Here is a 14,593-nt window from a genome sequence, read left to right as displayed (position 1 = left end):
TCTGATAATAGGTATAGAAATAAACATGGAAATGTAAGAGAGTGAAGGTTTTTTTTTTGGGGGGGGGGGAATTAACATACACTTTAATGACCAAAGAAGCTTATAGCTAACAAACAGGTCAATTGCAAATTAATCTGTTTCAGGAAATATTTGCCAGAAGCCATTGTTACTTGCCTATAGATGAAGTGCTTCATTTTGTTTACTGTGTATGGAATTCAGGTATGAAATTGGTTGCTAGGATCATAGAAACATCATCAGATACTTACATTGGCACTATATCATGTGAGTCTTATCTATTTTCTGAAGTGCTATACCAGTGAAGTCCAGTGACTGCTGGGGGCTTACCTTCCCTGTACTATATATATTTGTTGTAGAGGTGCTAACGACATCTGTCTCTTTCAACCAATTTTCAAAGAAAAGTCAATGAATTTGAGTCTCTTTCAAAATCTACTTTGCCCCGGTCCTAGACTGCATGGAGTTCCAACCTCCCATAACCAGTGTCAATCGATTAAATAAGGTTGCTCGGTGATGAACAATGTGTGGGAACTATACACAGCAGTTTGTGATTGATGCAATTGTTAATATATACTAATAGGGAATTGAAGAATGGAGTGCTGAACATATTAAACTGTCTCATACTGATTTATATCATACAGGTCTCTATCCAAGCTGGTCTTTGAGGTCCTAAATAGAGTTTTCCTAGGCTTGTTTGTGAACAGTACCTAGCCTGTCTAACTTGAGGAGGTTACCCTGAGATGCTTAACACAAACTATATCAGAGTCACTCTGTGATGGAGATAGGTGGTTTCTAAATAGTGTGTGTATGTGTGTGTGTGAGAGAGAGAGAGAGAGAAAGAGAAAGAGAAAGAGAGAAAGAAAGAATATGGGCTGCTCCTGAGACGGAAGTTTACTTACAGTGATCAGTACATGAGGATCCACACTGCAGAAGCTGTTATTTTTATTTCTGTTTCAGCTAGTGATAGTTTGGGTGAAGAGCTTGAACTTCTTTGCTAATTGTGAACGATGACACATGATATGCTTTTACATCTTTATCATACTGGGTAGGAATGAGAATATCTATACACAGCGATTAGAAGTACAGTAATCTGATTAGGCTGGAAGGATTATAAAATGCAATGTTAATAGGGTGCACTAGGAGTATTATTTACATGGTTGCAATAAAAAAAAATTACCTTTTATACTCTGCTAATGACATGTTTGGCTTCAATTCTCCCACATATCTAAAGCTTCAACTCTATTTTACCAGAGAAACTGACCTTTTTTTCTGGAGTAAAAAGACCTACCTTTCATCAAGGTTCAATCCAGAGGGCAATGCTCAATTCTGGATCATTCACCTATGAAAAAGACAGGCAATAAATTCAAATTTTTCATTTCCTTCAAGTTTTCTTGACTTGTGAACTATTCAAAAAACCTTTTATCATTGTTGCCTTCATCTGAATCTTTTTGAATTTGTTGGTACTTCCATAAAATATTATACTCAAAATTAGACATGGCATGTGCTCTCCCTCTCCAATGTCTAAGTGGAGCAAAAGAAAGCTCCATTATTATCTCCCTTATCTTGTATATTGAAAAGCAATGTACAATGGCATCTTTCTCCCCTCCTCTTTTATAGCAAAAACATCAGAGTGCTAACTCAGGTTTAAAATGTTCCATGTTAATCCTGTTCATACATACGCACACCATAAATGTTCATTTGTTTCTAAATTTTGTTCATATTCTCCATTTATTACAATTTTTCCCAAAATCGCAGGTTTGTCTCCAATTCATCATAATTAGTTTCCTGAAACCTATTACAAACTTGGAACAATGGCCTGCTACAACATCTGGATTGTCACTTTTCCTCTGAGTTGGTATCCCTTTGTGGAATAGCCTACCCTCCATGACACTCCAGGTAGCCATGCTAACCTGACTCTTAAAAAACTCACTTTGGACTTTAGCGAAAGTCTAAAAGTCTCTTAATGATTTTTTAAAATATTACTTATAAAGAACATTCAAAACAGATTTCTAATTCAGGTTTGGTAAATTCAAATTATGATTCCAATAGAAATGAATTTAGGCCAGCTGGACAAATTATTCTGCTGTTACTATGATATGTAAGTTTACCCATCCCTGTTTTTATTTCTATTCTGGCTTTTTATTTTAGTCTAAATATTTTTATTATTACATTCCATCTTGGAGATATTTTCAAATAAAATATATAAATACTTTGTTTACATAATTTATGCAAAATACATAAATTTAATTTTTGTGAGCATCTTGCTTTATCTGCAACACAGTCTTCTATGCAATTATATATTCCTGTTATTTTGGAGACTGGTGTCTAAGTAAATGGGTCAGCACCTGGCTAGTTTCTTTTTTTTTTTTTTGCATCTACCTTGTGTTGCTTTTAATATTTTATCTGAGTTAAAAAAAAAGTTTATAGTTCAGCTTGGCTAGTTATCCACCCTGTCAAAATCACAGGCCAGCAGCAATCTTTGAATTCACATTTAGCTTTGTATTAAGCTCATAATAAAGGGGAGCAAGACAATTCTTGTGTGTGATGTTCTCCTCTTAAATTTATATATTTCTTTCAAAGCAAACTATATTACTGGAAAACTTCAGAAAATTGGGCAAAATTAGAAGCTGATACACAAAATCAGATATTCATTCAGGGCCATTTTACATTTCATGGGTAATCACAGTGAGCATTTTATCTCGTAGACCGTTGGACGCTAGTATTGCAGATGAAAAGCAATGGCAGATTTTGAAGATTATGAATTCTGCTTTAGATTCAAGCCATTGATGCCTTGCCTACTATTGCCTGCTCATGCTCTTGCCTACTGTTGCCTGAAATGCTTTAACAATGAAAACGCTGCAGAATGAAACAAGCACTCTGTTTCACTAAGCAGCTTCTAAATTCTATACACCAGAGACAAATTTTAAGCTCTTATCTAAGATTAGTTGGAAATGAAGCCAGCTTAAGAAGCCACCATCCAAGCCAATTTCAAAATAGACAATGGAATTGGCCAGTACTCTGTCCAGACAGAGGTAACCACACCTCCAATTTTTGAATTCTTAATCTCTCCCACTTGTGCTGAAAAGTAAGCACCAGTAACTTTCCTTTCCTTAGGTAGGTCTTTAAAGACTTGCCATTTCGATTTGCATGAGCAACAGCTTCCAAGAGACATAGATTCATACATTTGGAAGAGATCTTCAAAGTCATCTAGACCAATCCCTTTACACTTTTCAGTGATCCATCAGTAGAGAGGAAACTATCATCTCAATATATGAGCCTTCAGCTTGAAGGGTAAATTGGAATCATAGAAGAAAAAACCTTAAAGTTTCTTCATCTGGAAATCTTCAGGTCTCAGTTTAAATTAGCTTTGTTCCATTGAAACTAAAATAAAGAGACCAAAGTAACTTTCCCCCCATAAATCCCAGGGGGTTTATATGGTTTGGGCTCTTAGATTCTTTCTTTCTTTCTCCTCCTCAAACAAACATTATGATTCCAATGAGTTAGCAGTTAGCTAGTTAGCAGTTAGACATATACCGCTTCATAAGGCTTTCAGCCCTCTCTAAGCGGTTTACAGAGTCAGCAACTTGCCCCCACAGTCTGGGTCCTCATTTTACCCACCTCGGAAGGATGGAAGGCTGAGTCAACCTTGAGCCGGTGAGATTTGAACCGCCGAACTGCAGCTAACAGTCAGCTGAAGTGGCTGCAATACTGCACTCTAACCACTGCGCCACCTCGGCTCACAGTTTAACTATTCCCAGTTTCATTGGTTTTGGTGGCAACAGGGCGCCATATACAGTAGAACCTCTGGTCATGAACGCTTCTGACCACAACCAAATCGTGGTTTGTTTGTTTTCGTAAGGGCCAAATTTCCTGTTGTTCGTTTACAAACAACAGCGTTCCATTTGTGGCCGCTGCATTAATTTTGGTTAGGTTTGGGTCGTGACCAAATCGGGTTGTGATTAAAGTTATGGAATGAGTAGATCAGAGGTTCTACTGTAAATTATGATGATCCAAGACTTTGTGGCGTGCATTTGTGTGGAAATTAAAAGGAGTACCTGGAAGACATAAAGGTCAGCTGGTTAGTTTTGTTTCTCCTGCCTCTGGTTAAGAGTAGTTTATAACCTGGGCAGGCTGAAAGTGTTTATAACAATTGGAAAGGAAGCTTGATTCTTAGCAGTATCTAGTGCAAAGCTGGATCGAGTGAACCCAGAGAGAAGTTTAGATGGCTAGCTAAAGCAGTGGATTTCTGGACCTGGTCTACCAGCTGCCCCTTTTAGGAAATTACTTACTGGAGAAGAATTCATCATTTTCTCCCCACCCCGCCACCCAACAGCTGCTTCTCCATTTTCAGATTTTCCACCGCAGCTAAAATGGAATTACTTTCCCTACAATTTACGAGACCTTTTGCCACAATGTCCTAAGCATGTTGTTGAAGTCCAACAAGCTAAAGATATCCTATATGTAGCCAGAATCTGAGACCGTTAAGTCTATGTCCCCAAATAAGGAGCTGATTTAAACAAATTATTGCTGGGGGGAAATATTGTATTTAAAAGATTGTGGTAGGAATTAGTCAGAGATGTTCCCAAGGTTTTTTTTTTTTTTTCCAGGTAAATCACCACAATGGGTGAATTAATAGATGGAATGCCAGAGCATTCATATACAATGTTAAAGCAACAAGAAGTATATTCTTTTTTTTATCTGAGCTTTTGTAGTAGATTTTATATCAAAATAATGTAGAAATGTTATTTTTCCATGGGCAAATTATTAAAATTATTTTAATATTGGGGTATGTATATAGAGCAAAGGCATTTTAGCATATTTCATACACAATCCATTGTGTCCCTTTATTTTATAAAAGCTATGAGCGTGGACAATGGCTTGCTCTCCACATGTACTGACAGCAATAAAGTAAAGCCTTGCTTTTATTCTACAGTGTACTTTTTGTGCTGAAGTTTCAAGTAATCTTTGATAATTTCCTTGTTCTGAGTGATTTGCAGGGCTCCGAATATCTCTTTTCATTTAGTGAAACATGTTGTTTGACTTATTCTTGGGCAGTTATTACAGTCTGGCTTGCAGTGTGTGGTTAGTTCTCTAGGGACTCAGTTCACTGTTACTTCTTGGCCTTGGAAAAATAATTTAAGGTTTTTTCCCCATTTTCTTTGTGTTTGATATTGGGTTGGATGCTTTATTTATAACAGTAGTATGTTACAGCTTAATGGACAGATTTTATAAGTGTAATACTCTAAACCTGATTAAGCATTATCTGCTGTTTGTGCTAAAGGGTACTGTGCTGTCAATGTGAGTGTTCTGCCTTCTTTGCTTGTTTATTTTATACTCTTTTGGAGGCAGGTGTTTAAAATTTCAAAGCAAATTATGGACAATGATAAAAGTGCCTTCAAAATCTTTAACTGCATCCTGCCCAGAATTGATCCGGTATCTCTTAATAGGCTGTGCAAATATTTATCTGAAGGGTAACAATGTGATTACTGACTGATTTAGGAATAATCATTTTTTACAATTCCTCGTCTATGAATTCTCTCTTTAATATTTTGTATATTCCAGAAGAGCTTTGCTGTCTGTTTTTTAAGCCTCATACTAAATCCAAATTCCAGCACTGTGGTCAAAGATGTATAATGAGCATATTAAATATTTCAACACATACTTTTTTTCTGAAGAAAATTCTTTCTTTCTTTCAGATGATGTCCATCCTTATGAACACTATAATTTTTGAGGATTGTAGAAATCAATGGTCTGTATCAAGACCACTCTTGGGTCTCATACTCCTCAATGGAAAAGTAAGTATCCCATAGCTATAAATGGCACGTCTACTTGTAGACATAGCACTGAATTCTGCTAAAAAAAACCTGAATTCTGCATCCCCTTTTAAGGGAATCTGAATAGAAATGCTCAAAAAGTGTAAACTTGAACTCATGATGTCCTGTTCTGATAGCAAAAGCTGTTGAATCCATTGCCTTCCTTGAATATAAGATAAGCATACATGATTTGTCTAAGATGAGCATCATGACACTTGGTTTCTGAACATTAATTTCCACATTTACAAAATATCACAAGACATTGTCTGCATTTTATAGTTGTTATTTCTATTATTTTATTGTTGTGATAGCTCACCAAAATTTCCATTATATTAAGAGCTGCTGGGAGATTGCACATCCTCATTCATCTCCAGTAATAGATCATCCATTGGGAAGTTTCAATCCTAAATTTCAGTGGAGGTCAAAGTAGGTTCTAACTCAGATGGCATCAACTAGTGCCTGTTATTATGTAGAACAGAGGAGGGTGATCAACAATTCCTATGAGAACTCCTAGAGCTGAGATGTTGTATGTTGCATCTCAGAACAGTCTTGCTCTTCCGCAGTGATAGAAGCAAAATCCAATAATACAAATCAATTACTCGTGCTAAGCAAGAATTAAAAGAGGAACTATAGATGATTGGTTAGCAGCAATTTGAATTTATTATGACCTGGCTGGAAAGTTTGATCTTCAGGATTGAAAGCATATTTTTCTTAAGAAATTATCATTTGTAATTTGATATCATCCTGTAAAGTAGCAACTTGGCCATCAGCCCATACTTTCATATAGTATTACCTATGTTATGGAATTGTGATCTAATGAGGCCATGCCATAGTTGATCAGTATTGCACAATATTTTCTCTTAAATGTTTCATATTGATTGTTGAATAGTTCTGTAAGATTGGAGATGATCTCACATACTCAAGGTAGCCTCTTCATTTACTCTTCTGCTTTGCAAATAAGTGTCCTTTCCTTTCCTTTTATGGAGCAACCAGGCTCATTGTATACTCAGTGTATGCACAAACCTGTTTTAATATTTTGATGTTGATATGTATTTAGCCCAAATCTTTGCTACACTTCATTTTGTTACTGTCCTGGGGATAATTCAGACTCTCTTATATAATGAGTGTTTTTCAAAATATTTCACCATGCTCTCCTGTATTCAATCAATTCCCCGCACCTGAGCCTCGCAAAGAAAACAGTTCCCAACAAAAATTCTGAAGTTTCCAAGCTACCATTAAAACCTTTGGGTGGTTTTTAGCCATTGAAACTCGGTCTTGGTGGCTCCAGTATTTTTCATATCATTGGGTTTTGCGAGGGTTGCACTTGGCATCTGGACTTCAAGCCGAAGTTGGATAACAGAAAGAAACCTGTTTCTTTCAGTAGAGTACAATACAATATCAGCTATTCTGTACATGTACAAGCTTGCAGCAGATGCTAAGGGATTGTTTCTGATGATATTGACCTGGAGTGTTCTCCATACTTCAATGCAAGTTTTGACTTTATTCCAAATCTATTTATCTCCTGGGCAGTCACAAGTGGCAGTGCATTACTGCTTTGGAGAATGAATTGTCTATACAATAAGATGGTGCTGGGAAAATATAAGACACTAAGATTAGCAGCAGCCGCATACATTAAAATTCAAACTGAAATCCCAGCTCTGGTAGGAAACTAATAGAAGAAGAAAATATATCAAGTATAGAAGCGCCGTCTCATCATTCACCTGTGCTGAAGGATCCAATTTTAACCATATCCAATAGCACTGTCATTCATCTTCTTGGTGTATTATTGTGATTTAAATCCAAGCTCCATACGAGAAGCAGTTCTTTTAAAATGATTGAGAGGGAATAAGGGCAAATTCAGTGTTTAGAAAAAGTTTATGACATCACAATATTATCCTTTACAGATGGAAGCAATATTTCCTACTTTGGGAGGAAAACTAATCATTTTCTATCTGCCCCGAGTCACTGCATCATTATAAAAGGTGGAAATAAGTAGTCTTATGCATTCCCAATCTTGTTCTTGGCAACACTTTTGTTTAGCCAATGTCTCTGATTTATAGTATTAAATATTAGCCTGGCTCTATATTAATTATGTGGTTTTGATTTTAGCAGCTTTAGTGTAAGAAGGAATTAAATATTTCACAAGGAAATATAGCTGTGCAATCATGAATAGTAAGAAATATGAGACTAGCACAATTTTCCTTCTTCTGGAACAATATTGCATTCTAATGATCATGGCGCAGGTTCATTGTAAAATGTATCTGTATGGCATTATTTATCTACAAATCCTGAGCAGATTCTGAGTTTGCCTGAATTAAGAATGCGGTGTGGGGCCGGAGGACTTTAAGAAATCTATTTATTGAAGATATGGGTGACAACCAACAGCAAACGTGCTATGTGCTTGTAACATTCACTGCTACGTTTCCTTAAAAATCCAGTCGTATGGTAATTGGAGCCAGTTTATTTCAGTTTTGTTGCAAAATTAGATGCTATGTGGAGATACGTCTTTCTCAAGCCAGTGGCACTTTTGTGGAAGTACATTGCTTGATTTCCTTCTGGAAAATGTGCAGTGACAGGGAGGAACTCTGCCGTAGATTATATAATGAACTTTTCCATTTACATTGCTGACTTTAGATTATGGAAATTTATGTTCAACTGGAGGACACCATGTTGATGATGTGCTTGGTTTTTGGAATTATTATTGCTATTACAGCACATGTACTAATTTTCAAAATTTCTAATCTAGAAATATTCTAGGATATTATTTCTGGATTCATATTAATAAATCATTGTTCTTTTTTTAAAACTAAGTACAGTTACAAGAAGTCATTAATGCCATTCTACAATTAAATTGTAGAAGTGCTAAAATTTCCTATGTAGCTTGTGTGCTATATTACAGCAGTCCCCAACTTTTCCAGTATTGCAGATCCGGGGGGGGGGGGGTTTCACTTGCACAGCCCGGTTTCCAACAGGCCGCAGTCCAGTACCAGGCCACAGCCCTGGAGTTGGCCACTCCTGCTGTAGTGGTTTTATTGTTGGGTTGGGTACAGAAGAGATTCGGGTTCTGAATCTGCCTTTGGGCCATTCCCTCTTAACTCAAGCTACTCCACAGGGAGGTTGTATGAAGAATAAGTAGATCTTAGATGTGCTTAGATATAAATACATACCAAATAAAAAGAATGCTGCTGCTCTTCCTATTATTTAATGTATTACATAAACCATCTTTTAGAATTCTGCCTCCGACTTGGTGTCTTTCAATTTTTGTATGACTTAAATGCAACTAGCACTTTCTGGACTGTGCTCCATTAATCTTGTCCTTTTTGCCCTGTTGGCACTGGGATACAAGGGACCTACATATTTTCTCAAGCTGTTGTTTTAATGTGGCTTAATAGGTGAAAAATATCTATGTGAATGTCCCAGTGCTATAAGTTGGATTAAATCATCTTGAGACATCTTTCCCGCCATAGAACAGTATCGTCTTGAAAGGCAGTGGAAATTAGGCAATCATTCTCCCCAAACTGAACTGCTTTGTAGTCAGGGTTTGACAATCACTGATCCGCTAAATTCAGTCATTTTTATTGTATTATTTTGCCCATTGTCTTGTCAGTACTTCAGTGAATTAAGGGCAAGTTTGATAAACAGCCAGCCTTCTGAAAAGCAAGAGTTCCTTCATCAGTGCTTTAGAAACCTAATGGAAGGAGTCGAGCAAAACCTGCTGGTAAAAAACAGAGACAGGTGAGACAAACAAATATCTAAAGGTAAAATGATAAATTTTAGCATGCATTAACTTTCATTTTGAGGGGTTATACAACATACGTTAAAAGCTATAAATTCAGGTTTGTTTTATTACTTACTGCATTTATATTCTGCATTTTCTTGGAAAGCTTAAGGCACTGTCTTGCGGTTTGGGGGAGGGGGAGGAGGGGGATTTCACCTACTTCCTTCCACAGAAGAAATGCTGTGATGTCGGTTAGCCTGAGAAAGGACTGCCTAAAGCCATTCCAGGGAACTTAATGGACAACTGGGAAATATTTTCTCAAGAGGATGTATACTTCTGCACTGCTGTTTCTAACATGGGGTCTTTAAGCCTAATTTAAAACATCCTTCCTAAAATAGTTATAAAACCATATAAATGAATTCATGAATGGCAAGAGGAAAGAAATGTCTTCAACATCTATAGGTGCTCCTCAACTTACAACTGTAATCGAGCCCAGAGTTATAGTTATAAGTTATTGCAGTTGTAAGTCATCATATGACTGGACTCATGATGAGTTCAGCCATATGATGACTTACAACTGCAATTGTAAGCATTTTTTTGTAGCAGTCATTAAGCAAATCCATTAACCTAGTGGGCGGGTGTTATCAGAAGCCAGAAGCCAAAAGTAAAACCCAAAACTGGCAAAAACCTCCCAAAAAACATGGTTACATAACTCAAGATGCTGAAAACGGCCATACAGGTCAGCAGTCATGTCACCAAGAGGGGCTGCAGCCATTGTAATTGTAAAATTCGGTCCTAAGTAGCTTTTGAGGGATCTGTCGTAACTTCAGACAGTTGTATGTCAAGGACTACTTGTATTTAAAAGAATGTAGGCTCCTCAACATTTTGGGAGGAAGAGATGGGGGGGAGGGGCAGAGATGTATTCCAGAGGACTAAGAATACAAGCAAGAAGATCTGCCTTCAAGTGATTTCAAGTTGACATGCTGACAAAATGTAGCAAAGCTTCCTGTGAAGAACTTGGTGATTCAACCAGGTTTTTGATAGTGAAAGAAATCAGGCAGGTGTTCTCTGAAGCCTTATATATATTAAAAAAAACAAAACCATGGCTTGCCTAGGTAAATCGTTGGTACTCATTGAAGGTGCTTCAGTATGGATACATATGGGCATAATCAAATACCTAGAGCAGCTTCATCTTCTGAACCATATAGATTTAATATAGCATGAGATTGCAAGTACATAAACATCAGTGAGGTAGATAAACAGTCCATATTCGGAGAAGAATATAGTTGATATATTTGCCAAGTCTGGAAGTAGGTATTCTCGCCTTAAGGTCACCAGGACCTCCTATAATGACTCCAGAAGCCGGAATGGGACAACCCGCCACAGCCAACTCAACAGGGCCAACTTTCTGCAGGACAACTCACCATAGGACAACTTGCCACAGGACAATTCAACAAATACAAAAGTTAAATTAATTTCAACAGAACCCTGGCCAATAATAAAATAAAATCAATCCAGAAATAACAAGAGTTGCAATAATTTCAATGAAAATATGGTCACCGATAAGAAAACTGAATGAAGCGATTAATGCAACATTGAATTGTCCTGTGTCAAATTATCCTGTGGTGAGTTGGCCATGGCAAGTTGGCCAGGGCAACTTGTCTTAGAACCTCCAGTAGCACCCCAAAACTATATACCTTTTCTTTCTAAAGGGATGCAACTATTTAAAATAAGTGGCTTTTCCAATTTTCCAATTCCGGTATTCCTCCTAAGATCTCTATTAGTATCTCATTCCATTGGTCCAGTCACTTTACCTAGAGCAGTGTTTCTCTGCTGGCTGGGGAATTCTGGGAGTTGAAGTCCAGACATCTTCAAGTTGACAAGATTGAGAAACACTGACCTAGAGACTTGATTCAGAATATGGACATCTCTTTTTGTTCTACAGGACATGCATATGGGGAAAATACTACATTTTTAAAAAGTAAACCCCATGTGATTTCTCATTCTTTTATATTACATGTATATTATTATTCTCAACACTTTTCTGTAGAGCAGCTTCCCAGAAGTTATATAGCCTATTTTTGTTGTTCTCATAATATTTTAATGCAAGCGATAACATTGAAAAGTTTAACCGCATTGGCATTCAGCAGGTAATATAAGAAGTCGCCTGTAAGATGAATGATCACCTGGAAGTCATGTTACTTTGCTAAAATATTTCATTCTCTTTCGAAGTTAAATTCCCCCGATCCAGAGCCCTCCAGAAGAACAGCTGAATAATCTCTGGCCATTGACCATAGTACCTCAGACATATGAAAATGGTAGCTCAAAACATCTGGAGGCCATCTAGGTCCATGATGGTGAACCTATGGCATGCGTGCCAGAGGTGGCATGCAGAGCCCTCTCTGCTGGCACGCGCACCATCAACCTAGTCAGATCTCGGTGGCATTTGTTTCGTGAGCTTCTGTTTCCCTGCAAACGATGAAACAAGCTCACGAAAGAAAAATATCTTGCCTCTTGCTGTGCTGCCGGTGTTGGGATGCCCAGCCTCCTGCCCGCCAGCTGGTCTTCGGGTCTCTGCTGCACATGCCCGCACATGTCCACTTGCATGTTTACACATATGTATGTCCATGCATGTGCATGTCTGCACATGTGCGCATGTCCTCCTGTGCGCACCCACATGTCAGTGCGTGCACACGTTCATGCCTGCATGCACACCTTTCCATTTGGGCATGTGTGGACGCACAGTTTGGGCACTCGGTGTCTAAAAGGTTCACCATCACTGATCTAGATGTCCACACCTGCCATAGAAGTGATACAATTATTGCCTGGGAAGCAGCACTAACATTAAATAGCTGAAAATTTGTTTCCAGCGGTGTAATAGAAGGTTAAAAAGTCTAGTTTTTAATTATGGAGAGAAAATGTATTAAGTACCGTATTTTTCAGAGGATAAGATGCACCTTTTTCCCTCAAAAAAGAGGCTGAAAATCTTATACACTGAATACAGCATTTTTTGCCTCCTGAAGCCCTGCCCTCTTCACCAAAATGGCCGTGCAGAGCCTGTAGGAGGCTTTCAGAGAGACCCTGGGGGCTGGGGAGGGCAGAAATGAGTGGAAAATGGTCCATTTTTTGTTTAATTTTGGCCCCCCAGCCCCCAGGGGTACTCTATAAGCCTCCTAAAGGCTATGCATGCAATTTTTTGACAAAAAACGGGCCCGTTTTTTGCTCATTTGGGGGAGGAGCACCTCCCCAGGAGCACTCTACAAGCCCCCTATAAAGGCTATTCATGCCTTTGGGGGGTGGGGGAACAGGCTGTTTTTGGGAAGTTTGGAGAGTGCAAAAACTTTTTTTTTTAATTTGCGTCTTCAAAACTTTGGTGTGTCTTATACTCCGAAAAATATGGTACATAAGGAGCAATCACGTGGATTCAATTGTCAGTAAAGATAAGCATATACCCAAGAAAGCACATTCTTTCATAACCCTGTTCAGTTCTCTCAATCTGAGGAACAGAAGGAAAATGTTTCAACCTTATTGTATCATCAGAAAATTCTGTTTTATGCTATACTTTTATTTTGTGAGCTATCCAGAGACCTTATCCTGGGAAGTGCAATAAAAATATAAATAGCATATATATATATATTATTTTTTAAGAATTTAAACCCTATTGAAAGAAAAAATATAATTCAAACCATGATGCTAAGGGTGTTCAGGAAACAATGAGAAGACTTTGGCTGGTGTGAAAAAATGATGTGCCATGTCAGTGACTGGTAATTTCTGATCATTTTATAATAGATGCCAAAAAAAAAGACATCTGTATCTTTGTTTTCGGAATTCTGCCACTTATTGTTTGAGGGATCAGATTATATTATTCTAAACGATTTAACAGGAAAGATATTTTACATGTTACTCTTTGATTACAGGTTCACCCAGAATATGTCCATCTTCCGCAGAGATATGGCTGAAACCTTGCGTTGTGACGGTGTATCAGAATCAAGTAGTACAGAAATGATGAGCTGATACAGAGCTGGAAATGTGTTTAAATAATAATGAACAAACCTTGAAGTTGGGCACCATTCTATATTGCTGGATAGATTTTGATTTTCATAGTAAATATTTTTTAAAGACTGCCTTTTTGTATCTTGGGCATAAATGTAAGGATTCGTAACATTGGGAGCAATCTAAACTCAAATGTGACATAAAGAACCATGTTGCATTCCCTTATCCAGATTTCTAACTCTTTTTCTTAGTTACATGATGCAGAAAGAAAAATTAACCAAAGAACAAAATAATATATGTATTTCTCCCCTTTGAAACTGCAGCTATTGAGATTTTTATTTCTAAAATCCAATTAATGCAGCTTCTCAAAATTTCTTTGAAGGGCAGTGATGCATCCATTTCTCTCATATTTTTATTCAAGCCTTCAGAATGACTGGAAGCATAATTTTGCAACTAGATGACTACATGTACCCTCTCTCTCTCTCTCTTTTTTTCAAATGTTCATCTTAAATGCATTGTCAATAAGAAAAATATTAACAGAAAGAAAATTTCTTGGCCTAAATAAAAGTGAATGTACTGAAATTAGTACTTTATAAAACTTACAAATGAGAATACATTCTTTAGTAGAATATTAATAAAATGTTGTTTCACAAAAATGCATCTCAAGGTATTTCATTCTCAGAAAAATGTCGTATGTGTTTTTAAATTGTAAAATGTTATATGAACAGGCTGTAAATCAATTACTTCTGTAAACAGCCACCCAATAAGCGTGTAACACTCTCTTAGCTCACTAAAATACTTCATTTGTGTGCCAGAATATGTTTTTTTGTATTTTAAGCCCTACCTTAGGGAGGCTAACCAAAAATAAGTAGAATAGTCATATTTCGTAATTCAAGAGCTGTGGTATTAATTACTGATGAAATGCCCAAATGACATGAAAGTGTGATGGCAAAAAAAAAGAATTTTAGGGGCTGGCATCAATGGTTTAATCTCAAAAGCTGGATTAACACTATCCTTGTAGAGTGTTTTGTAGAGCCTATTCACATCAGTAGCG

At 37.2% G+C, this 14,593-nt stretch overlaps 1 protein-coding gene across 1 annotated transcript in view; it reads left to right on the top strand.

The window, feature by feature from the left end:
* RANBP17 (RAN binding protein 17) overlaps positions 1–14,145 on the top strand; it is a 186,489-nt gene extending 172,344 nt beyond the window's left edge. The window contains exons 26-28 of the mRNA XM_032214676.1: positions 5,712–5,810; positions 9,436–9,563; positions 13,464–14,145. Coding sequence (XP_032070567.1) covers positions 5,712–5,810; positions 9,436–9,563; positions 13,464–13,560 — 324 coding nt within the window. The 3' untranslated portion in view covers positions 13,561–14,145. The remainder of the gene's footprint in view (positions 1–5,711; positions 5,811–9,435; positions 9,564–13,463) is intronic.
* Positions 14,146–14,593: the final 448 nt, after the last annotated feature.

This window comes from Thamnophis elegans, chromosome 3, assembly GCF_009769535.1.
Source record: "Thamnophis elegans isolate rThaEle1 chromosome 3, rThaEle1.pri, whole genome shotgun sequence".
Lineage (NCBI taxonomy): Eukaryota > Metazoa > Chordata > Lepidosauria > Squamata > Colubridae > Thamnophis > Thamnophis elegans.
This window is presented reverse-complemented; position numbering and strand designations above follow the sequence as displayed.